The 22979-nt window shown below is 40.1% G+C and overlaps 3 protein-coding genes and 1 long non-coding RNA gene across 5 annotated transcripts in view; 1 reads left to right on the top strand and 3 right to left on the bottom strand.

Moving 5' to 3' along the window:
• The first annotated feature begins 232 nt into the window (after positions 1-232).
• On the top strand, positions 233-5021 carry cdkn3 (cyclin dependent kinase inhibitor 3). 2 transcript variants are annotated; one of them, XM_063908565.1, is made up of 8 exons: positions 233-325; positions 1622-1716; positions 2140-2195; positions 2282-2326; positions 3224-3446; positions 4067-4098; positions 4196-4299; positions 4520-5021. In XM_063908565.1, exons 2-8 carry the CDS (start codon positions 1637-1639, stop codon positions 4607-4609), a joined length of 630 nt encoding a protein of 209 aa, XP_063764635.1. In that variant the 5' UTR covers positions 233-325; positions 1622-1636; the 3' UTR covers positions 4610-5021. The 2 variants fall into 2 exon arrangements, with proteins under 2 accessions (XP_063764635.1, XP_063764636.1); XM_063908566.1 differs by having other exon boundaries at positions 324-365; positions 1623-1716.
• Positions 5022-5396: 375 nt separating this feature from the next.
• Positions 5397-14771, bottom strand: cnih1 (cornichon family member 1). The gene is made up of 5 exons (XM_063908567.1): positions 14522-14771; positions 12695-12763; positions 9725-9837; positions 8786-8929; positions 5397-7499 (listed from the first exon to the last, which is right to left on the bottom strand). Exons 1-5 carry the CDS (start codon positions 14600-14602, stop codon positions 7472-7474), a joined length of 435 nt encoding a protein of 144 aa, XP_063764637.1. The 5' UTR covers positions 14603-14771; the 3' UTR covers positions 5397-7471.
• Positions 5397-22979, bottom strand: part of LOC134881330 (uncharacterized) — a 253336-nt gene continuing 235753 nt past the window's right edge. The window contains exon 2 of the long non-coding RNA XR_010168035.1: positions 5397-6264. This is a non-coding gene — a long non-coding RNA (uncharacterized LOC134881330). The remainder of the gene's footprint in view (positions 6265-22979) is intronic.
• Positions 16372-22100, bottom strand: gmfb (glia maturation factor, beta). The gene is made up of 7 exons (XM_063908824.1): positions 21994-22100; positions 20535-20631; positions 20341-20390; positions 20194-20243; positions 19624-19706; positions 19457-19530; positions 16372-19122 (listed from the first exon to the last, which is right to left on the bottom strand). Exons 1-7 carry the CDS (start codon positions 21994-21996, stop codon positions 19051-19053), a joined length of 429 nt encoding a protein of 142 aa, XP_063764894.1. The 5' UTR covers positions 21997-22100; the 3' UTR covers positions 16372-19050.

Genomic DNA, 22979 nt, shown 5'->3' with positions numbered 1-22979 from the left:
TGTAGTATTTTTACATGTTGTGTTTATTTGTATATGTACTGCCTGAATTAGTCGGTTTCCCTTTGAGACACATTGAATAACATTACATTAACAGATTTGATCACCAAGTTCCAGAAAACGGGAAAGATGATTTCGTCGTTGATGATTTCCCCTTTCATTTTTATTCACTCCGCCCGTGTGGATCAGTCCGCAGAGTAAATCGAGCAACTCGGTTTTGTGAAGAGGCGTGGTTAAGGGGCAGTACTTGAATCTGATTGGCCGCTGGGCTTGGTGAGTTTTCAAATCGAGCAGCGGCTGACGCAGCTGTCAAAACTAGGATAGCGAGGTGAGAAACAACGGCAATAAATACCGCATTTATCCACATTTATGTATGTCTTTGACTCTACACAGCTTCTAATGTATCTCTTATAACAGTTACCTAAAGATATTTAATATAATTCCTCTTTGTTTGGCGAGTTTGATTCATAAATTAGCTGCAGAGCTAACGTTAGCTAACCGACTGTCAGCAACACGTCTCTCGGAGCAAATTCAGTATCATTCAAACTGCAAATGTGAAACAAGAGGCTCTGATTTAACACGTTCTGCGTATCAGAGCAAAAGCCAGCTCTATCCAGAGTATAGCATGTTTAATTCCTAGTTGAAATGTGTGTGTTTAGCCTAGCTTCTGACATGTAGCTGATTTAAAGGACCATCAGGGTGTTTAGTAACAGATGGAACATGCTACTTAATAATTAGCAGCTTGAGTAAAAAAAGAAAACTTCTGGAGCTCAGTATCTGTTTCAACAGTGCAATGCTTTATTGTCTTTTCCATATCTTTCTTAAAAAGCATAATGTGTGTTCGTACTGTATGTGTGTGCCTGCTGTCGACCGGTGTTCTGATCCTGCTCAACTTCAGCAGACCTCCAGCTACAGAACCCAACTCGTGCTATGACTTTTTTTGTGTTTGACATTCATATTTTTCACATATTCAGCTTTTTTTAAAACATGTAACTCAATGGGAGGATCCTCTTTAGCCCCCCCCACCCCCGTCCAATCCAGTGGTGATCTAAAGATGTTCAGAAACCTTGCAGGAATGTGGAATCCAAAAATGTAATAGATAATCGGTTAAAACAGTCACAGTGAACCCGTCTCTTCTCTTTGCATGTCTTTGTTATTATTCCAGAAAGTAGTTTAGATGATGGATACTGAATCATCATAGCTACATCAGATTTATTAACAGAACAACAAAAAGTGGTGAAACAAAGAAATACATCAATCATGTATTTCTTTGTGAGCGTTTCTGATTGAATTGACTCAGAATAGTGTTTAGACATTGCTGTTGCTCTGCTCTGCTCTGCTCTGCTCTGCTGTGCTCTGCTCTGCTCTGCTCTGCTCTGCTGTGCTCTGCTCTGCTCTGCTCTGCTCTGCTCTGCTCTGCTCTGCTCTGCTCTGCTGTGCTCTGCTGTGCTGTGCTGTGCTGTGCTGTGCTCTGCTCTGCTCTGCTCTGTATTGTTTTATTGATGCTGTATTTTATCAAACATACATCTTGAGTTTTTTTGCTGAAATATAAATGAAATATTGAGAATAAAAAGCAAAATGATTATTAACTTTAGTCCCCCCCCCCCCCCCCTGCTGTCTGCAGTGTGTTTCTGCAGCGATGAGGACGAATGAGTTTGACTCTTCGTCTGAGGAAGAGGAGGCTGCACACGAGCAGCTCACACCCTTCAAGATCTCCTGGTGAGATTTCATTTAATTTGATTTGATTATTCTTTTTATTACAGGTTTCAATAGTTTTATAATGTGTGACATTTGATCATAGTTCATATTATATTTGAGGACGACAAACTCCAAATAATTCAAATAAAGAGAAGTTCTTCACTAAAGACAGTTTATAAAATAATCAGCATTCAGATCTGCACAATACACCCTCTTTAAAAAGGCAAAGCTCGTTCTGTCACATATATTTTATTTCCATTTGTATTTGATAACAGTTTTGTAATATTCCTCTTTTTTCAGTCAATATTTTGTCTTGATTTACATTTTATATTATCCTAACGGTGTTTATTTATACACCATGAAACCCCTAAAGGTTACTTGTACTTGTCGTCAATAAACCTGACTCTGATTCTGACTAAAGTGTCTTTGAATTACTGTTCTCAGGATACCTCTGCATACTGTGGAGAGCTCGCAGTGTCTGGGGATCTGTGCACTACCCGGTAAAGTTGAATATATATCTGGTTTTACTTTGTTGTTAGACTTGTTAACTAATACACATCTAAAAAGGATTTCTCTTTGACTTCAGGCTGCAAATACAAAGACATCCGCCGGAGTCTGCAGAGAGACGTTGGTAAGATCTATCCTTTCTGCTGCTTCAATCGAAGACTAGCACATGTTGAAAGATGTCTTTATGTCACTCATTTATCAGAAAATACTGCCATCAAAAGTCATGTTCTGCATCAGAAATACTTTATTTATCCCAAACTGGGAACTGTTTCCGCTGCAGCAGCCAAAAACAAAAGAAGCAAAATAATTACAACTCAAAACTAAAAGTGAATAAAAACCAGAAATGAACAAATAATGCAATCAGATGTTAATCAGTGTAATCTGAGTGGGATATTAAATCAGTGTAATCTGAGTGGGGTATTAAATCAGTGTAATCTGAGTGGGGTATTAAATCAGTGTAGTCTGAGTGGGGTATTAAATCAGTGTAATCTGAGTGGGGTATTAAATCAGTGTAGTCTGAGTGGGGTATTAAATCAGTGTAATCTGAGTGGGATATTAAATCAGTGTAATCTGAGTGGGATATTAAATCAGTGTAATCTGAGTGGGGTATTAAATCAGTGTAATCTGAGTGGGGTATTAAATCAGTGTAGTCTGAGTGGGGTATTAAATCAGTGTAATCTGAGTGGGATATTAAATCAGTGTAATCTGAGTGGGATATTAAATCAGTGTAATCTGAGTGGGGTATTAAATCAGTGTAATCTGAGTGGGGTATTAAATCAGTGTAATCTGAGTGGGGTATTAAATCAGTGTAGTCTGAGTGGGATATTAAATCAGTGTAGTCTGAGTGGGATATTAAATCAGTGTAGTCTGAGTGGGATATTAAATCAGTGTAGTCTGAGTGGGATATTAAATCAGTGTAATCTGAGTGTTAAGTGTGAAGGTGTGCATGCTCACGGTAGTCTAATGGCCTCTCAGTTGAGCAGTGCATGAGTTCCTTGTTTTTAAACCTCCTTGTTCTCAGAGGAGCTGCAGAACCAGGGGGTGCAGGATGTGTTTGTGTTCTGCACCAGAGGAGAGCTGAGCAAGTACCGGGTCCCCTCGCTGCTGGAGGTGTACGCGCAGCGGGGTTTCACCGTGCATCACACACCCTTCCCCGACGGAGACGCACCGGCGCTGGAGCTGAGCTGCCAGATCCTGGAGGAGCTGCAGCTCAGCCTGCAGAGCAGCAGGAGGACCGTCATACAGTGAGTGCTCTGAATGCATTTAACAACAACAATAACAACAACAAGAGAGCTTCTAATTCCTAGATAGTTATTCTGATGCTTTGTTCTGCAGAAAACTGAACAGAAAATGGCTTCAAACATAGGTTTATGTGCATTTAAATGGTCTTTAAAGGCTCCTACCCCCCCTCTCTACCCCCCCTCTCTACCCCCCTCTTTAATAAAAGGCTGAAAACCAGCAGGGATGTTAGGCTGCTGCTGGATCAGGTTTCACTTTGTAAATCCAGGACGAGTGAACTCTCCTGAGAGGCTTTACATCCCTCAGAGACCTGATGGAGCTGACAGACACTGATTACCCATAATGCATCAGAGAGTAACCATACAAAGTGAGGCAGGGTGTTTATGCAATGCACCAGGTTCCTCGGCCACTTAGTGCAGGATATCTGACCTCAGATGTTGTGAAGAGGTAATGAACTCATGAGAGGCAGGTCAATGCAGCCCTAGTGTTTTTGAATATATTTGGAAAGCCAGAAGTCTCTGCACAGACGCACTTCCCCTCGGGTCGTCTCTCATGACACAATTACACATTTGTCCTGCAGCTTTCACAGTGTTTTGATGTCTGTACTCTTCTCTCTCCTCTTCAGCTGCTACGGAGGCCTGGGACGCTCTGGATTAAGTAAGACCGTATCACTTATCATGCTTTTACTTTGAAAATCCAGATCAAATTGACCTTCAAATGTCCTAAATTCAACCTGTTTTTATCGTGTTTCCAGTCGCCGCCTGCCTGCTGATGCTGCTCTCTGTCACGATGACTCCTAACAAGGCCATAGAGATCCTGAGGGAGCACCGAGGAGGAGGAGCCATCCAGACGGTGAAGGTGAGACATTACTCCTCTCAGCCTGATGCTTTTTCTACCCCCACAGTCCTCTGCAGCCTCTGCACGTTCATGCACATGCTGAGCATTTTCCACAAGCGTGATGTTGATTTCCCACCTTTAGAGAGCCTCCTTTTTCAGTTAGAATCTCAAAATGTGCCCGAGGTTACTCAGTTCATATTTACTGAACTAACATGTGACTTTAAATGGAATTTTCCCGCAGCAATACAACTTCCTGCACGAGTTCCGGGAGAGGTTTGCAGCGTACCAGCAGAGCAGAGAGGTCTCCACAGAGCGCTGCGTGTCGCGGTGAAGATGTGTGTGTGTGGTGTGGTGTGGTGTGGTGTGTGTGTGTGTGGGTGTGTGTGTGGTGTGTGTGTGTGTGTGTGTGTGTGAGATATAAAGGTATTCTCGGATGGTGGCACTTGAACAGAGTACTCTAATATATTGCTTTCCTCTTCCTCACTACGATCACATTAAAGACTTCCTGCTGGGTGACATTAGTTTGCTTAAATCTGCGTTTACTTTAATTTTAGACGTGTTTCTGTGAGACTGGATAAAGGGCTTCTGTCTTTCAGATCGTGTACTTGAGTAAAAGTACCAGAGTGTAGGAATACTGTTACAGTACACTTTTTAAAGAGATCCTTTAAAACGTTTTGAAAAAGCATGGACCTCAACTATTGTAAGATTGGACCTGTGAATAAATGTCTGTAGAAAAGCAGAAACCTGCTTGGTGTTGTTGTTACGTCATTTCCTTTAGTTTGAAAATCGTTCAATTGCAATATACTTTATTATGCAAAATGAAATCAGCAAAACATTTCCACAAATCCTTTAAGATTTCATATTAAGTTTGATCAATTATTTGTAAATAAAATGCCTTTAAATGATGTTAAAAGTACGTTAGACTGAAAATCACTCAATTAATTGGGTTAAAATTCATCTACCATTAATATAAAGTGAAACCAAAACAAAACAACTCCCTCTTAAGTAGTTTTACTTTCTTAAATGAAATCCTGATTGGAAATGAAATCTAACTGGACTAAGCTGTAGTACACCTGAACTCATTTCCCTTTGAGTTAAACATCATTTGAACCAGAACACAGAGTGGGAGAGTTTGTTTATTTAGACTCAAATAACTCAAGTTGTCTTTTTCTAGATGTGACATTAATGGATGTAACACATACATGTCCTGTGTCCCGTTCCCTGATAAATGGCAATTTATACTCTGAGTGTTTATGAAAATCGGACTCGACTCTGAGAGGAGTGTTTGATATCTTGGAGACATAAAAACAACGGAATAAATAAACTCTGGAGTTCCTAACCATGGAATATCTGGTGCTGAAATGAAGAGAAAGCACAAAAACGTGGGAAATACAAAAAAGGTACGTTCAACAGTAGAGCAGGTTGTCTCTGTTGAGTTTACCTTCAGTACAGAAACACAGGTCACATCACATTGCTGGCTACTCTGGAGTCACACTCAAAACATATTGCAAAGGATTTCACATACAGAGGCTAACAGGTGCTAACGTGCTACAACCCCTGAGACTCTTCCATCAGGAGAGACGTCCTGCAGCTTCAGGAACAACGCAGATATAAAAACCACTCGTGCAGAAGAAGAAACATCTGCAGCAGCTCTTCAACACAAGCAGCGTTTAGAGAACAGCAGCAGCTTCTGGAAACATGAGCCGCGTTTACTAAAAGCTGCAGACACCAAACACAACGGAGACCAGGGGACACTAAAGAGACGCACACAGCTGGAAACCAGGGGACACTAAAGAGACGCACTCAGCTGGAAACCAGGGGACACTAAAGAGACGCACACAGCTGGAAACCAGGGGACACTAAAGAGAGACGCACACAGCTGGGGACACTAAAGAGAGACACACACAGCTAGAGACCAGGGGACACTAAAGAGAGACCCACACCGTTCAGGATCATAAAGCTGTCTCTGTCTCTGTTGTTGTTTACCTGAAATGTTTTCTGGTCTTATTGTAAGTGATCACATGACTCCTGATGTCACTGCAGATCTGCTGTAAGCTAGCTCGCTAACGTAGCTAACCTTCAGATATACTGACACAAACTTCCAGTTCTGAGACAGACTGACTGAGACAGAGACAGTTGTCCAGCTTTATGATCCTGACGTCACCCAGCACTCCAGCTCCAGCTGTGTGCATCACTCTTTAGTGTCCCCTGGTCTCCAGCTGTGTGCATCACTTTTTAGTGTCCCCTGGTCTCCAGCTGTGTGCATCACTCTTTAGTGTCCCCTGGTCTCAGTTGTGTGCGTCACTTTTTAGTGTCCCCTGGTCTCCAGCTGTGTGCGTCACTCTTTAGTGTCCCCTGGTCTCCAGCTGTGTGCGTCACTCTTTAGTGTCCCCTGGTCTCAGTTGTGTGCGTCACTCTTTAGTGTTCCCTGGTCTCCAGCTGTGTGCGTCTCTCTTTAGTGTCCCCTGGTCTCCGTTGTGCTTTGAGCTTCGTTTATGTTTCCATGTCTGCTTCGTTTCTGAAGCTGCAGCTCGTTTCTCCTGCTGGAAATGTTTGAGGGCGTTGTGGCTCGTTAGCACCTGTCGGCCTCCGTATCAACAGGGATTACATGATGTGATGATAAGTTTAAATACATCAGATTAAAAACTGATGTGACAACCGTGTTCTGATTGTCCCCGTGCAGCACGCCTCACTAAGTGATATCAAACCGATGCACGACTGAGCCTCCCACCGACGTCCAGCTCATTAAGTCTGCGTTTATCTACTGGTTTTAGTGGCGATAATGAATCACGCTGCGGGTTTAATTTAGCTGCTAAAAGCGCAGAGTCTAATTCACAGGAAAAGCTAACGCAGCAACCGTCTGCCTATAGTTGTAAACACTCAAAATCTGGGTGAAAAAAAACTTTATTTAAATCCCAAAGCATCGAAATCACCACACCATTAAAAAGGAAGAAAAATAAACGTGTCCTTCTGGTTCCTCCTCCTTTCTCCATGTTAACTCTAGTGCTATGAGAGGAGCGCTGCGACCGAGAAATTCTCTAAAACCGGGGAAATAAGCTGTGTTTTTGTGTGTGTAGGGGGAGTTTGAGAGTTTGTCTGTAGTCGGGTGATTCTGAGCGTCGGTCTGCAGCACGTCCAGTTCCCCGCACTCACATCTTCAGCGTCTGGAAGTCTGCTCGTCCTTCATCGTCCTTTAGGAGCTCACTAGAACATAGATCATCCTGAGGGAAACAGACAGGACACGTTAGAGACCTCAAAGTGTAGAGTAAACATCTCAGGGGCCGTTAGGACCTAAAACACAGCTAAGGGAGGTTGATTTTACACTCTTTGGATTTCAAATCTCTTAAAATACAGTTAAGGGAAATTGGATTTTATGGTTAAATGATGTTGGATTTTACTTTAGAGGTCACTATGTCCTATAAAACAGCTAAGGGTCGTTGGATGTAACAGCTAAGGGTCGTTGGATGTAACAGTTAAGGGATTTTGGATTTTACCTCTGAGGGTCATTATGTTCTATAAATAGTTACGGGAGGTTGATTTTGGACTTGAGATCTCAGGTTATAATTTCTTAAGATACAGTTAAGGGATTTTGGATTTGAAATCTGAGGCTAAAGTGTCTTAAGATACAGTTAAGGGACATTGGATATATACAGTTAATGGATTTTAGATTTAACATCTGAGGGTCATTATGTTCTATACAACAGTTAAAGGAGGTTTGAATTTGACATTTCAGAGGTAATTTCATCTTATAACACAGTTAAGGGACGTTGGATTTAACAACAGAGGGGTATTATGTCCTTAAATACAGTTAAGGGGAAGTTGGATTCTACAGTTTAGGGATTTTGGATTTGACATCCGATGGGTCATTTCATCCTAAAACACAATCAGGGGTTGGATTTTAAAGTGAAGGGATGTTGGATTTCTCCCCTAAGGGTCTTTACGATCTATTTAAGGTGTTGGGACGTCACAGGAGACAATAACTCGAGAGCTAGTCGATGCTTGAATTCACAAACCGCGTCGGTACCTCTGGTCCTGGGCGCCTATAGTTTGGTAGCAATGCTTTAAAGAATGACAGGAGAGAGTGAGCTCACCTGGTGACATTATAAAAGTATAGTGTTCAAATATATAAATACATAATCCACGTTTAAAATATCAAGCTTTACTCCATGAAGCTACGATGTTAGCCTAGCTCTGAACCAACCGAACTCCGTTCAGAAAACAGGGGTTTTAAAATCTGTTTGCTCGTCGTCCTGCAAACAGACCCTGTAACCCACCTATGGAATTAAATCCCAGCTAAATCTGTTCATTTTTGGGCTCAAACGGCTGAATTAAAGCAGCATAATTCAATTAGCCACACAGGAATTCAGCATTTTGAAGGCAAAAAGCAGATTTCCCAAAACGTCTAACCATTCCTTGACTTATATTAGGGTTAGCACTTCATTCACCTTACTTAGACTCTTTAAACATATAGAAATGTGTTGGATTGCACAAGAGACACGCTCCGTACCCGTAGAGATAGTAGAAGAAGGACAGCAGGTAGAAAGCCAGTTTGCACCAGCCTTCTTTTTGACAGAAGGCCAGGATGTCGGCGTTCATGATGGTGGTCGGGTCGTAGAGCCCCGGACTGCTCATCACTGGTCTGCTCATATACCTGCAGGGACAAAAACACAGGTCATTTCCTGGCAGCAGCACTGCATCATGGGAGTTGTAGTCCTCAGCTTAGGATTCCTTCAGTGTTCATTGGTCCCTGCCTACTTACAAAAAAACTACAGTGGCATCAAACGTTTTTCAGTTTCGCTTTCATCTGATAATTATTTTATAGATTCATCGTTGGTTTCATTTAATTTCATTATATAACAAGACAGAAAACAGTGGAAAATGACAATATAGAAACAGAGAAAATCAGGAAAAGCCGATATTAGAGGAAATTGCAACGTTCTCTGCTATTTGAATTACTGTATTATAATTATCTATTTTACACGAGCTACATGTGCATTAAATGGGTGTGTATTCAATTCAATCGACAGTAAAAGAATATTTAATAAAATAATTAAGCAAAGTAAAACATATATATAAAATTGCTGAAGTTAAAAAGCATAGATATCTTAAGTGTATGGTGAACATATAGCTTCAAACTGGATGAAAATAGATCAGAAATGACATAATTCTCCAGCAAAAAGGTCATTACTTTGGAATTATGCAAGTGCACAACTCAAAAATAAAATAAAACACAGGCCTAGGTAGATTAAGACATTTTAATGTGTATAAAATGACACATTTTACCTTTGAAATCTGAGATATCTGAACACATCTTTAATGGTACAAGTAACATGATGAGCCTCCTTGAATCTGAATATCCTGTACTTTGTCCTGCAGACTGAATGGACCATCATTTATTAATAGATAAAGCATTACAACTGGTTATTTATTGATGAGCATCACACACCTCCAGACGTGATAGGCGAACAGCGGCAGGTTGAGACACAGCGTGAGCCACTCGGCCGCGCAGAAGAACATCACGCAGAAGAAGAAGTGGATGAGATACTCCGGGAGAACCAGCTAGAAACAGAGCAGAGAAGAAGAACATGTTCAAATACACAGCCGTGATCCAACTCCCCCCCTTTGTATAACCCTGTATGCTCGTCTACTGCCAGTCAAATGTGGATAAGATACTTAATAATCAAGTGAAGATGCAGAGATAATGAGGCTCAAAGAGCGATTGAAAACCTGCAGTCAGCTCCACAGTCAGAGTGAAAAACCAATGAGCGGCTTTATTTAACAAAGCATTGTGCTTTCTATTATTCTGCTGCAGACTGTGCTTCATCATGCACATATCTGACTGTGCAGCACAGCAAACAGGGGGGGAATTAAGACCTGCCACCTGCAAACAGAGTGATTGTAACACCAACATGAGGGGAAAAGACCCCCGGTTGGCCGGCTCATCATCTCCCACAGGGAGGATTATCTTTACCTCCAGATGTCCTCCGTTTAATGTGGGACAAAATGTAACGTGTGACGGCAGCCACGGAGCTCTTAGTGCTAGGGATGCACGATATATAGCGCGCCTAGATGTGGTTATATAAACTACAGGTTATGAGCTTAAAAAGTACAAAACATGTGAAGTATTAGTCATGATATCTGTGGCAAACATGTACATCTTAGATATCGTGCATCCTAATTTATATTATGGTAAATTAAACGAGTTCTGGAGGATTTAAACATCTTCAATTGTTGCAGGTGCATCAAGAAGGTACATTCTCCCCCCCCTGTTTATATGTCATGCATCATCTAATCGGACCACAGATAAAAAGGGATTTGCTCAGCAGAATATCTTTGATAAATGCAGTGAGGGCAGAGCGTCCTGACACACACGGTAAACAGGACCATGCTGACAGCAGTGAGGATGCAGTGAGGGGGGGGGGCAGATGGAGGCACCACATGGAAGCCATGCATTCAAAAAGAGCAGAGGGTGGAGGGAGTGAGGAGGGGGGAGGCAGCCCACAGGAAGGTGAGGGAAGGTGCAGGAGAGGGAGGAGTGGAGATCCTGCACTGTGCTGCCAAATCCAAACAAGAGCAGAAAACCTGCCGCTCACATCCTGACGCAGAAACACAAGAACTGCACACAGAGCGGAGGAGTGCGTCTCAAACTAAAACATCTCCTCCTACTCCTGAAATCACCAACCAATCAGAGGCTGCTACATTTTGCTGTGTGTTGGGATTCTGCCGCCATCTGCTCAGGACCGCAGGTGACGGAGCTGGAGCCAGAACCAGGGCTGCACCGAATGGCTCTATTTTTATTACTTTACACTCAGAGCTGCTGGTGAGGTGTGCCAACGGAGCTGCACACGTCTGTCGTAATACCAATGATGTCATCATCCTGATCAATTTGATTACTGGATTATTTCAGCTTCCTTTATTGACTATATGTCGACAGTACACGGCTCTGTGTGTGCAGCATTAAAAAGCTAAACACCAACAAATGATTTAAGCCCAATATTTAGGATGTAATTAGTTCGGATTGGGGTCTTTAAACGGCCAATGCCGATATTTAGATGTCAGTGTGGCGGTTATAGTTTAATAAACGCAAATGAGGTACAAACTTGCAGAACTCGCATTAACCTTTATTTAATACTGTAGCTGTATGGATTTGGTTATGTTCATCTACAGTTCACTTAAAATAAATGAAATGCTCATTAGTGAATCAAAAAGGTTTTACATACATTTAATTAATTAAAACTGAAGTTTTATTGCACAATACTTATCACAGAAAGCAGCGTCTCCAGGTATTTTAGACACCAGAAATATTAAACTTACATAAATGATAAATATTGAAGTGTTCGGTACAGCCCGAGCCAAAATAAAGCACATATCGCTGGCTTAGTTTTGCTAATTGACGAATCAAACTGCAGCCTGCACTTGATAGTAATCAGATCAAATCCTGTTAACTCGCCTGAATTTACATCTTAACTGCTTTCTAATACTGTGGTGTAAAAGCTTTTTCAGGACTGGTGTCGATACTCTTAATCTCAAACTCACAACGTGTTTCCTGATGTTCTGACGGGGAATATGCTTTACTGATAACTGTAACTGATAACTGCGTGTTACAACAGAGTAGAGAAAGCAATTTCCCTCTAAGGGATTAATAAAGTATGTCTTCTTCTTCTTCTAACACTATTTGCAAAACAGAGGGTAGGTTGTAATAAAGATCATGCATGTTTGAGCATTTGCAAGTCTTTTCAGTTAACAGCTACACTTAGAATAATAAAATGTTCCACTTCTACAAACACTGTGGCTCCAAAAGCTAAAAATGCAGCTAAAAAGTTTAAAGGAGGTGTAAACGCTCAAACCCTTAAAGCTACACTTCAAAAACGATCCTTCAAAAGTCCAAAATGCTTACAAACGTATAAAATAAATGAGTACTACAGCATAGTAAAAAGAACCCAGAAGTACAGGTGGCTCGTCGTCTAATCCCGGGCTAAACTCCGGCTCTAGCTCTGAGATTAGTTAACTGAAAAGACGTTTGCAAACACTTCTCCGTGCAAAATGACAAGACTGCAGACTTGAGTTGAACTGAGCGGGCATTTAAAGAATGGTACAAACCTTTAATGCAATTTTGATTCTCTTAATCTTTTTGACCTTTTCAATTGTCTTTTTGTCGTTAACAAAGTGTATAAAAAAAAAGAATAGAAAATAGAAGCAGATCAGGAAAAAACAAAAGCATTAGAGTTTTTACAGCTGAACAGATCACTGAATTCACACAACAGGCAGGTTATTTAGCAAAACAGTGCAGAGAAATGATTGAAAAAAGACAGAAAGGCGGATAAAGTCATCCTCAAGTAAATGAAAAGACATTTCAACAGAGCTTTTTCTGCATGCAGAGGCCAGGAGGGTGTGTGAGGTACGGGGAGTCACTTACCGGATTTAAAGTGTTACACTGATCTATAGGATTCTTGTAATCAGTCTTCAGCTCATCAAACGCTATTATCTGGAGGGGGGGAGAGAACAAATCACAATGTGAGGAAGCACAGAGAGCAGCTCGATGTTAATGTACATTTTAATAACTTGATAAAAGGCTTTGAATTGATTCAGTAAGATGGGAAATGCATCAGTTTTCAGGCTGCAAATGAACTCGATTCCTCCATCAAAGGCACATTTTATATTTTACCAGCCGCTCAAGAGATGACCATTGCTTGTTTTGTCCTGTATGCTGATGCAAATCTACAAGCAGCTTGCATATTTTACCAGCATTAGTCTCGTACGTGATGCAAATGGTGTGCCCTTACAATATCATAATACACGACTGGATATCTTCTTAGTTTTTGGACATTGTAATATGGTACAAGTGCAGCTTTTCCAGGTTTTAAAAAAGGCACAATAAGCCCATAAGCGTTTCCTCATTATGTCCCTTTGTTATTGTACTGCCTCATCTTTTACTAAGAGCAGCTGAGCAATATTCTGACGGCCAACATGCAGTTTCTTTCCCCAATTGTCCTCCAACTAATGGCTATTTTCACTGTCAAATTATCTGTAATTTTCCCCACCAATAAGCAACTCAGATCTTGTACTTGAGTAAAGAAGAAGTACTCAGATCTTGTACTTGAGTAAAGTAGAAGTACTCAGGTCTTGTACTTGAGTAACAGTAGAAGTACTCAGATTTTGTACTTGAGTAACAGTAGAAGTACTCAGATTTTGTACTTGAGTAACAGTAGAAGTACTCAGGTCTTGTACTTGAGTAACAGTAGAAGTACTCAGGTCTTGTACTTGAGTAAAGTAGAAGTACCAGAGTGTAGGAATACTCTGTCACAGTAAAAGTATTCTAAATGTTCCTCCAGTGAAAGTAGAAAGTACTCTCCTCTAAATGTACTTAAAGTAGCGACAGTAAAAGTAGTCATTGTCTGATTGGTCCATTTCAGAATAATATCTCTGATATGTTTTATAATGATTGATCATTAAAGTGTTCTCAGAGCTGGTAAAGGTGCAGCTAGTTTGAATGGCTTTGTATACTGCAGGGTAGCTGCTGGATTTACTGCAGGTGAACTACAGTCTGATTTAAGGGAGATTATATTTCATAGTAACTCAAATGCAGTGGAGTAAAAGTAAACGATTTACCTCAAGTAAAGCACAAGTCCCTCAAAACTGTACTTGAGTAAATGTACTTAGTTACTTCCCACCACTGAGTAAGTTCGGCCCTGATTATATTGACATTGTGACCGTAAAACAAACAACAACAAAACAAAGGACTGTCACTCTCTGGTTACTGACAGCACCATCACAGAGCAGTTTGACGTTACAGTTAGCTAAGCCTGCTAACAAGCTATCAGCTAATACCTCATCTTTAAGCATTTGACAGGCCTGATACATGATTAGACATGTGTTATATAATAAGAGCTACGGTTAATAAAACATTAACCATAAAGGAGGGTTACGTTAAAATGACCAGTGTTTTTAGTTGATGCTTTTTGACTGCTAGCTAACGTTAGCTCCTATTCCAAAGGCTGACTGTAATAATGCCATTCATTCTAGAACGGTTGACGTGACGTATTTTTCGAAGCGCGGCAGTTGCTATGGAGCTAACGTTCAATCTAGACGTTAAAACGGTTAAAAACCTCCCGGGAATGAAGCCCCAAAGCCGGCCTAGCCCTCATTGTTAGCCTCGTTCTTAACAACCCGTCCCTGGGTCCTTGTATTAATCAGTGCCAGGGGCCGACAGTCTTATTCTCAGTGGCCCCAAACGTGTACTCACATGCCAGATAGCGAAGAAGATAAGAGCCGCTGTGAGCAGCAGAGCCAGCATATAACAGAAGGCCGCGAATGTGAACGCCATTTTTCCTCCGGTTCTCTGGGTCGGGTCCTGGCTCGATCCGTGGCGGTGATGCAGAGGCAGGCAGGCGGGTACGGGGCTGAGGGTTGTCGGTGCGTCTTCTTCTACAGCCAGTAGTTAGCTAGCTGGTAGCATTACTGCCATCTTCTGGAGTAATTTATGTTCCTCTGCGCATCTCCTACTACTACTTCACTAGGATTGCCTGTGGGTGGTTCCAAATATACACGTAATATTAAACAACACACCTGTCCAAAGAACACCCCATAGCTGTAAAAGCACTGAAATACACGGCCTGTCATGGCTAATGCCTCCATGATTGCCCTTTTTCTCTTCAAAATTGTGTCTAAAAATGCTCTTTATTAACTAACCTACCGTAAAATGCTTTTAACAGTTTGTTAATTTATTGACAGCGTACAAATAAACCCATCATCGGATTCAGGGGTTATTGGATTATTTAAATTGGAGAGAGCCAACATGAATTCAGGGGTTCAATTAAGCAATCCAAAATCTCCAAATCAATGCAGGATTATATTACTGCATTAGACAAATCGTAATATAGTACTTTAGATTAACATTTTAATTAAAAAACAGCAGTTTTTATCTTTATTTTTGAAAAAAAGTGCTTGAATTTCTTTCCAAAGCTTCCGTATCCTTTGGACTCCACATCATTGCAAAACTGGGACATGTTTTTTAATTGTATTTTAATCCGCCTTCTATTTCTATGTGGTAAATATGTGTTTCCCTTTAATGAAGTGACTTTTTAAGTGCATACTTACTGGAAAATCCCAAATAAGGAACAAGATAAATTATACTACAAAAATGCAAATCTGTTTCCACCAAAAATGCTACTTTACTTCCTAGTTTGACTGGCTGCATCACTGACTGGCTGCATCACCGCCTGGTATGGCAGTTGCACCGCCCTCAACCGTAAGACTCTACAGAGGGTGGTGAAAACTGCTCAGCACATCACCAGGACGGAGCTGCCATCCATGGAGGACCTCTACACCCAGCGGTGTAGGAAGAAGGCCGGTAGGATATTAAAGGACCCCCATCACCCCAGCAACAATCTGTTCTTTCTGCTGCCGTCTGGCAGACGGTACCGCAGCATCCGGACCAAGACCACCAGACTCAGAGACAGTTTTATACCACAGGCTATAAGACTACTGAACTCCTGAGCTGTGTGAATGTCTACTCACATCTGTTTATAGTACACACATACATATATATACATATATATTATACACATCTGCCATACATATCTGTTTATAGTACACATATCTATATATTGTACATATCTGCCATATACATCTGCTATACATAATATATGCATCTGTCCATACCTCCTCATTCAACAGAGTAAAGTATGTAAATACTTTCAATGTATTCCACATATGTATATATTTCACATCCTCAAATCTTTATTGTTGTTACTGTAAATATTCTTCTCTCTTTTTGCACTATTTTATTTATGTTATTTGCACCATGTATGTGGAGTTGTTGGAGGAGCACGCGACATAAGATTTTCATTGCCAACATATACGCTGTATCTGCTGTGCATATGACAAATAAAACCTTGAAACCTTGAAACCTTGAAACCTAGTTCAATTAACAAATGAAAGGCTGTCTTTAAATATAAGTATGCATTGTGTACTGTACTGCATGCATTAGCCCTACAATATTTATTTAGCTTTTTATTTATTCAGTAAAAAGGTGTTTCTTTTGCAGCATCAGGTGAATGATGAATCTGATAGAGGAACCAGAAAACCGAGGGGTCAACATCACTGTCATTTTATTTGGACAACAGGACAATAGACACTTTATAAAGAATGGAAAATACAAATATGTCAAGTTTCACTGACGCCATGAGGCAGCTGGTAATGATACATATCTAAGGTGTGTTTTTTATTACAAAAGGACAGAAAAATAAGTAAGCACTGGATCAGAGAAGACGCCAAGAGCTGAACAACACTTTGGAAAATAAAGAGGCTAAATATACACCACAGAGGAGGGGGGCTATAGCTCCACAGGACAAAACCAAAAAGACCATGTATTAAAAAACCTATGTAATGTTTATTTGATCCAGTCTATTTCAACCCATTTCTGTTTAAAATAGCAGATTTATGTCAGTTTGTAAAAATTCACGAACAGCTGAGACAGATGTTTGAGATGCAGGTGTTTAAGAACTTATATGCAAATAAATTGAGCCTTATAAACGTATCCAAATCCTTTAAATTGCATGCAACCGAGCAGCATGTCTTTCACATTAAAAGCATGCACTTCTTTTACAGTAGCTCTCCACATTTCAAACAGCAGATTGCAAGTTTCAAATTAAACATAAAGGCTTGTTAACTTCAGAATTACATATCTAGAACATTCACCATGAGATTGAAAGGGTTTTGCAGGTCATAGTGTCATCAAACTTTCTCCTGCTTTAAAGGATGTTGTATAACTTCAGCAGCAAGATAATGTAATGGCTGACTGATATTGAGCTTTGATGGCATCAGTAAACAGCAGATAGAATAACAGTTACATTCATTGTTCCTGTTGGAAAACCATGTAAAATATTCCACATCGATCGATGAGTCCCATAAAGTCCGGTGTGATTGTGTGTACATGTCTTGAGTCAAATCTCTTACAATTAAACAGAAAAAGTTATAAAAAGAATAGAGTTTAAAAAAGAAATCCCAACAAAGCGTTCACCCAGAACATATTCAGTTTCTGGCCTTTTAAAATTGGCGTAAAAATGACAAAATTAAGTAAAAAGGCATTGCTATAGACTGAGCAGTATCACTCTCAAGGATGTAGGAATAAAGTTGTGCCTATTATGGTCTGTATAAACCATATATATGTATGTTTATAATGGAAGTTTCTCCCACATAAAACCTTGAGAAAAACACAGTGTTATTCCCTCTGCAGATTTAAGTATATTTCATGTCGCTTCAACCATCTGGGTTTAGTTTTCCAGCTCTTAATGTGTGTGTTTAAAATGCTGCTTTACAGGAAAAACTGATGTAAAATAGTCCAATACATACTTTAGAGTCCATAAAGGCTTGGTAAGTGACTTAAAATCCAATTTGAAATGTGCTCAAGCTAAAATATGAAACAGGGACTACAAAATCACTGTAAAGGTACTTTAGAGACAGGACTGTAAATATCCCATTTTGGCGCAAATTTATGAGCTGCCGGGCACATTCCGAAACAGAAATATCCGCCGTCACAAAGCTTTACTGTTGGAACCCTGTGGCCGTCCTTTACCTACAGTCTCTAAAGATGAAGGAGTCGCAGCCACCCTCAAAGCTGTGCTAAGAGATCAGAATCAGGATGAGAAACCACATTCAGAAACACTAATAACGGCAACAACTATGATGCACAATATCAGCTAACAATCTCCCTAAAGACTGAGTGTGTGTGTGTGTGTGTGTGTGTGTGTGTGTGTGTGTGTGTGTATACATTGTTGAATCTGGAATGCTTTAGTGGAAATACTATTTTTTTTAGGAGTGAGAAATATGCAGGTCAAAGGCAGATTACAGATTTACCCATAATGCACGCTGTTTTCTCTCTAAACAGAAGATCTGCAGTGTGATGAGCACGACGCAACAACACAGAAGGAGGTACAAGACGTCACACACACATTTGAGGAATGCTTAGAGGAGAGTTTAAGGGTGGGAATGTACAATTATTTCAAAATCAATTAACCTGCACGTTGTTTTTTAGACTAATTGATTCATGTTTAGTGTATAAAATGTCAGAAAAAAGTTCTTCCCAGTTTCTCAAAGTCTGAGGTGATGATTTGAAATGTTTGTCTTTAATAAATATGATATAAAAGTGAGAAAAGCAGCATCCTCCATGTGTGAGGCTGCATTGTTTTGCTTGTGACTCCACGACTAATCGGTGCAGCTTTATAAAGTTTGTCAACTAAATTATAACTGAAATGCCTTTAAATTAATACTGAAGGAGAAACCGACTTAAAACTCTATTATTTATGTTATTTTCATAATATAAAATGATTGCTATATGCTTAGATAACCCTAAATACCCCAGAAAAAGAAAAAGAATCCAAAAGAAAGTTAGAAAACGCTGAACGACTGAAAGAAACTCAATCTGTCGTTATAATGCCTTTAAAGTCTCCTGGATGATGTCGCAATCAGGGCGGATGATAGTGTTTGATTTCAGATCTTTTAGGAGCTAGTGGAGTGTTAGTTAATACAGACACACAACTGGCACATGGAGAGATTGTAGGAACACAGACCTGCTTCAAATAGTGTTTTCAAGTTGAGGCCGACAGATGGAGAGGATTAGTTAGAGTCAAACTGAACGGTAGTGAACTGTAAAACTGAAGGTGTAAAAACAGTATTTGAATCAGGTCTGGTAAAGAGGAGGAGACATTCACTGTTTGCTCCTCCAGAGGTCGTGCAGTCCTCCTCACATCCCGAACTCCAGGCGAGAGGAGCTTAGCCGAAGAAGCCGAGTTTCTCTCTGAGCCATTCCTCCGTCAGGTCCTCTGTGTTCCTGATCTCAAACACCTGGGGAAACATTACAAGAGAAATTAGAAATCATTTAGAGAGTAGGATGGCGTATCGGGGTCATTATGGGTTAAATTTACAAGAACAAACTGATTGTATGACATTAAAGTAAAAAATGTACAAGAAATCAAATGAATTTCCTCTATAATTCTAAAGTCCTACATTTACAATATTCTCTGGGACAAAAGTAAAAGAAAAGTGAACTAATTTTAAATTAAAGTCACAAAAGTAAAGACTCACAAATGACGACCAGTATCACAAGTTAAATACTATACACATTAAAGTGAGAAATACACAGGTACTCAAGACCGCACCGCTGTCCGAGGCAGCTCACCTTGGTCAGCTCCACGGTCTGCACCAGTTTGTTCAGGCTCCCTGCGTACATCATCTGCTGCTCTGGTTTGCAGCCTGTCCAACAGAAACACGACAAACATCAACAAACATTGCCAGAAAACATAAAGTGTGATTCTTTAAAAGCAGGAAGTCTGGAGGTCTTTTCACCTGCTGGGCTGGAGAAGATGAAGCAGAGAGGGTAGGAGACGCGTCCGTCGTCGTGTTTGTATTTATAACTGTAGACGATAAATGTTCCTCGTGCTAAGGACAGTGCACTTTGAAATTCATTGTAATATGAAGAACAGTCCAGACAGAAATATAAAGCATAACCTTCTAATTATTTAACAAGAGTTATCTAAATGAGTTCAAATAACCTGTTAGAGACACTACAGGTAAGAAGGATCAGTTTTACTAACTGAGTCTGTTAGCCTCTGCAGATTTCTCCTGAACTCACCAAAAGTTATCATTACGTAACGCCTCCTTTGCATATTTAAACATAACATGTGTGAAAACTTGTGATATAAAAATGAATTGTGTTAATGTCAGTCATGAAGTGGGGAAGTTTCATCATGACATCTGTCAGGTACATTTTTCACCCTATTCACCCGTAGTGTGTACCATTAAATATAGGGATCTATTTAAACTATAAATCGATATTAAAAAGTATTAAGATTCATTTTAATCTCTCAGACTCCAACAAATGATGGTTAAAATAAGATTAACGTTTTCAAAGGATATCGTGGCTGTCTCTCAGGAACCTCGTCCCTCAGATCATCAGGGGAAATATCCTAAGAAAGGGAAATACAGATTTGTTGAATACATGAATTGTTGATTAATGTTAAAGCTGACGAAGTGCGATGTGTGAGAGTTACATCTCTAACGTACCTCGTGCTCCTCTTCCAGAACGACCAGCTGCTTTTCTTTATCAATCTTCACTGAGGAGTAAAAAATAATACATAGATGTTGAATACAAAATAACAACACATAATAAGAATTAAGTATGAAAAATAATGAAATACTAGAAATTTGAATTGAATGAAACTAGTTATAAAAAGAAGATGGATAATGGCAGCACTCACTAACGATGGCGGCGTTATTCGTCTCCTTCCTGAACCGAAACTTCTTCAGCATCTTCACCAGATCATCGTCCACATCGCACACCGCCAGTGATTCACTCTAACAAAACAGGAAATACATGCACTTAGATTTATATAATTAATAACGACAAAGGGCTGCAGTAATGGACTTATACTTCTTTTTAGGGAATTTTATCCTGAAAACCTCTCCTGTACTTGTGGTGGGATCCATTTATTTTAAACAGATGGACATTTGTATTACTGATAAACACATTTGAACCCTTGGTACTTATATGTTGTAAATAATGTGTATTTGTATTTGAATGGCCTTGTGTTTTTTAAGGTATTTGCAGAGTCGAGGTATGTAGCTTCAAGTGGTTTCCATGCATTTAACTGCCCGACTGTAAAGCAATAGGCTAGCATCTGAATTACCAAAAGTATAAACTTAATTTAAATGATCTCTCTGCAAAAGTCGACTCTGACCCACAGGCTTTATTTAGACAGAACACAGTTCACCAGTCTCAACAGGATTGAGTCACGTTACATAACTGCAGCAGAAAACCCTAAAACTCTGTGCAGACTCTCTATAATTACACTTTCCTGCACAGATGGCTGGTGGGAGTGAAGATTTCACTGAGCTCACACAGATCTCTGCAGATTAAACAGCAGAGTCTGTGGTGGGGAGAGAGGAAGAGGGAAAGCAGGATGCATGCACAGGCAGATGATGGGGCAGGACAATAAAAACAGGAAGTGGCCACAGGTTCACTGCTGGTGGAAATTCCTGCAGCCACTCTGACAGCTAGCTCACTGCTAGCAGCTAATTCAGCCCGGAAATAAGAATATTCAGGTCATTTGAAGCGTTTCATGGGTAAAGCTTAAACACATATTTAACTCTGAAGAATGTCGAGCTGTCATGACACGTAGTCAGAAACGTAAATCATTATGATTAGAGATTTAGGGTTGAGAAAGCTCCCCAAACCCAGACGTGTTGAAACACATCACTGTTAGCTTCAATAAGCTAAACACATTGAGCTACACAATTCCAGGAAGCCCGCTAGATTAGCCTTCAACATAAAAGCATTCATATCTGACACCATAATAACCAGTTGAAAAATTAAGAATACGTTACTCACATTGTTATGTTATTATATTGCATTTATTTGTATTTTTTACAATGTAAATCACATTATCATTATAATGATATTTTCCGCAATGTTTCTTCGTAATTTTATTTTGAAATCCATAACCGGAAGCGCACCCTTTCTATCATGGCTAGCTTCGCACTGATACGATGGACGGAGGGCGGAACTCATGCTAGGCTAACAGGCTAACGCTAGTCAATCTGCCAAACCTCACTTTTTCCTCAATAGTCCCCAAAACTTTAAACTAATTAAAAACACACCATTAAAACCCAGAAGGGGAAACAACCTCTTATATGTCGGAACAATTAGGAATAACTTACCATTGTAGCAGAGTGAGAGGTATCCCTGATTCTGCAGCTGCTCTGAATGGTAGAGACGCTTCAATGTTTTTTTTTTTACTTCACATCATCTTGTGACTGGTTTGACCAATCACAGACAAGCACCGCCCCCCCCCCCCCCCCCCTTCAAAAGTGTATTATAAACCTCTGCTCTCACTTTATTATGACACACTGTGCTTTAAACATGTTATTGTACAAGAGAAACAATCACAACTGTTTAGTTCCTAGTTATTAGGTTTTAATATCCTAAACAAGCTCATTTTATACCATGTAATACAGTGCGGTATTAAACATAAAACACATAAAGCTGTGAGGTGAACCATTAGCCTCTTACACATTATTAACAGTGGTGGAAGGAGTAATTATGTATGTTATAATAGTAAATAACTCTGCTTGAAAAATGTAATTAAGTAAAAGTACTGAGTATGAAGAATGCCCCACAGGGCGGTGGTGGCGAAGTCCATAGGGACTTGGCTTGGGAACCGCATGGTCACCAGTTAAAGTCCCGCAAAGACCAAGTGCTACCGAGGTGTCCCTGAGCAAAGCACCGTTCCTTACACTGCACCCCGGGCGCCGTACATAATGGCAACCCACTGCTCCTAACACCAGGATGGGTCAGATGTACATTTCCCCTCCGTGTGACTATGTATGTGTGTGTGTGTGTGTGTGTGTGTGTGTGTGTGTGTGTGTGTGTGTGTGTGTGTGTGTGTGTGTGTGTATGTGTGTGTGTGTGTGTGTGTGTGTGTGTGTGTGTGTGTGTGTGTGTGTGTGTGTGTGTGTGTGTGTGTATACTTTCCTGATTTCATCTGAGCTTCCTGTTCATTTCATTTAGATTTCTTTTGTATTATTTCAACGTTTTTATTTAGCATTCTCTTTTTATTTATCTGTATAAATAATAATTCAATGTTTTACTTTTAAAACATGTTGATAAGATAATTGTGAGGCTGTGTGTTTTTTATTTTGTTTAC

The sequence above is a fragment of the Eleginops maclovinus genome, chromosome 19, assembly GCF_036324505.1.
Source record: "Eleginops maclovinus isolate JMC-PN-2008 ecotype Puerto Natales chromosome 19, JC_Emac_rtc_rv5, whole genome shotgun sequence".
Classification (NCBI taxonomy): Eukaryota; Metazoa; Chordata; class Actinopteri; order Perciformes; family Eleginopidae; genus Eleginops; species Eleginops maclovinus.
Note: the sequence above shows the minus strand (reverse complement) of the source record. Positions and strands in the feature narration are given on the sequence as shown.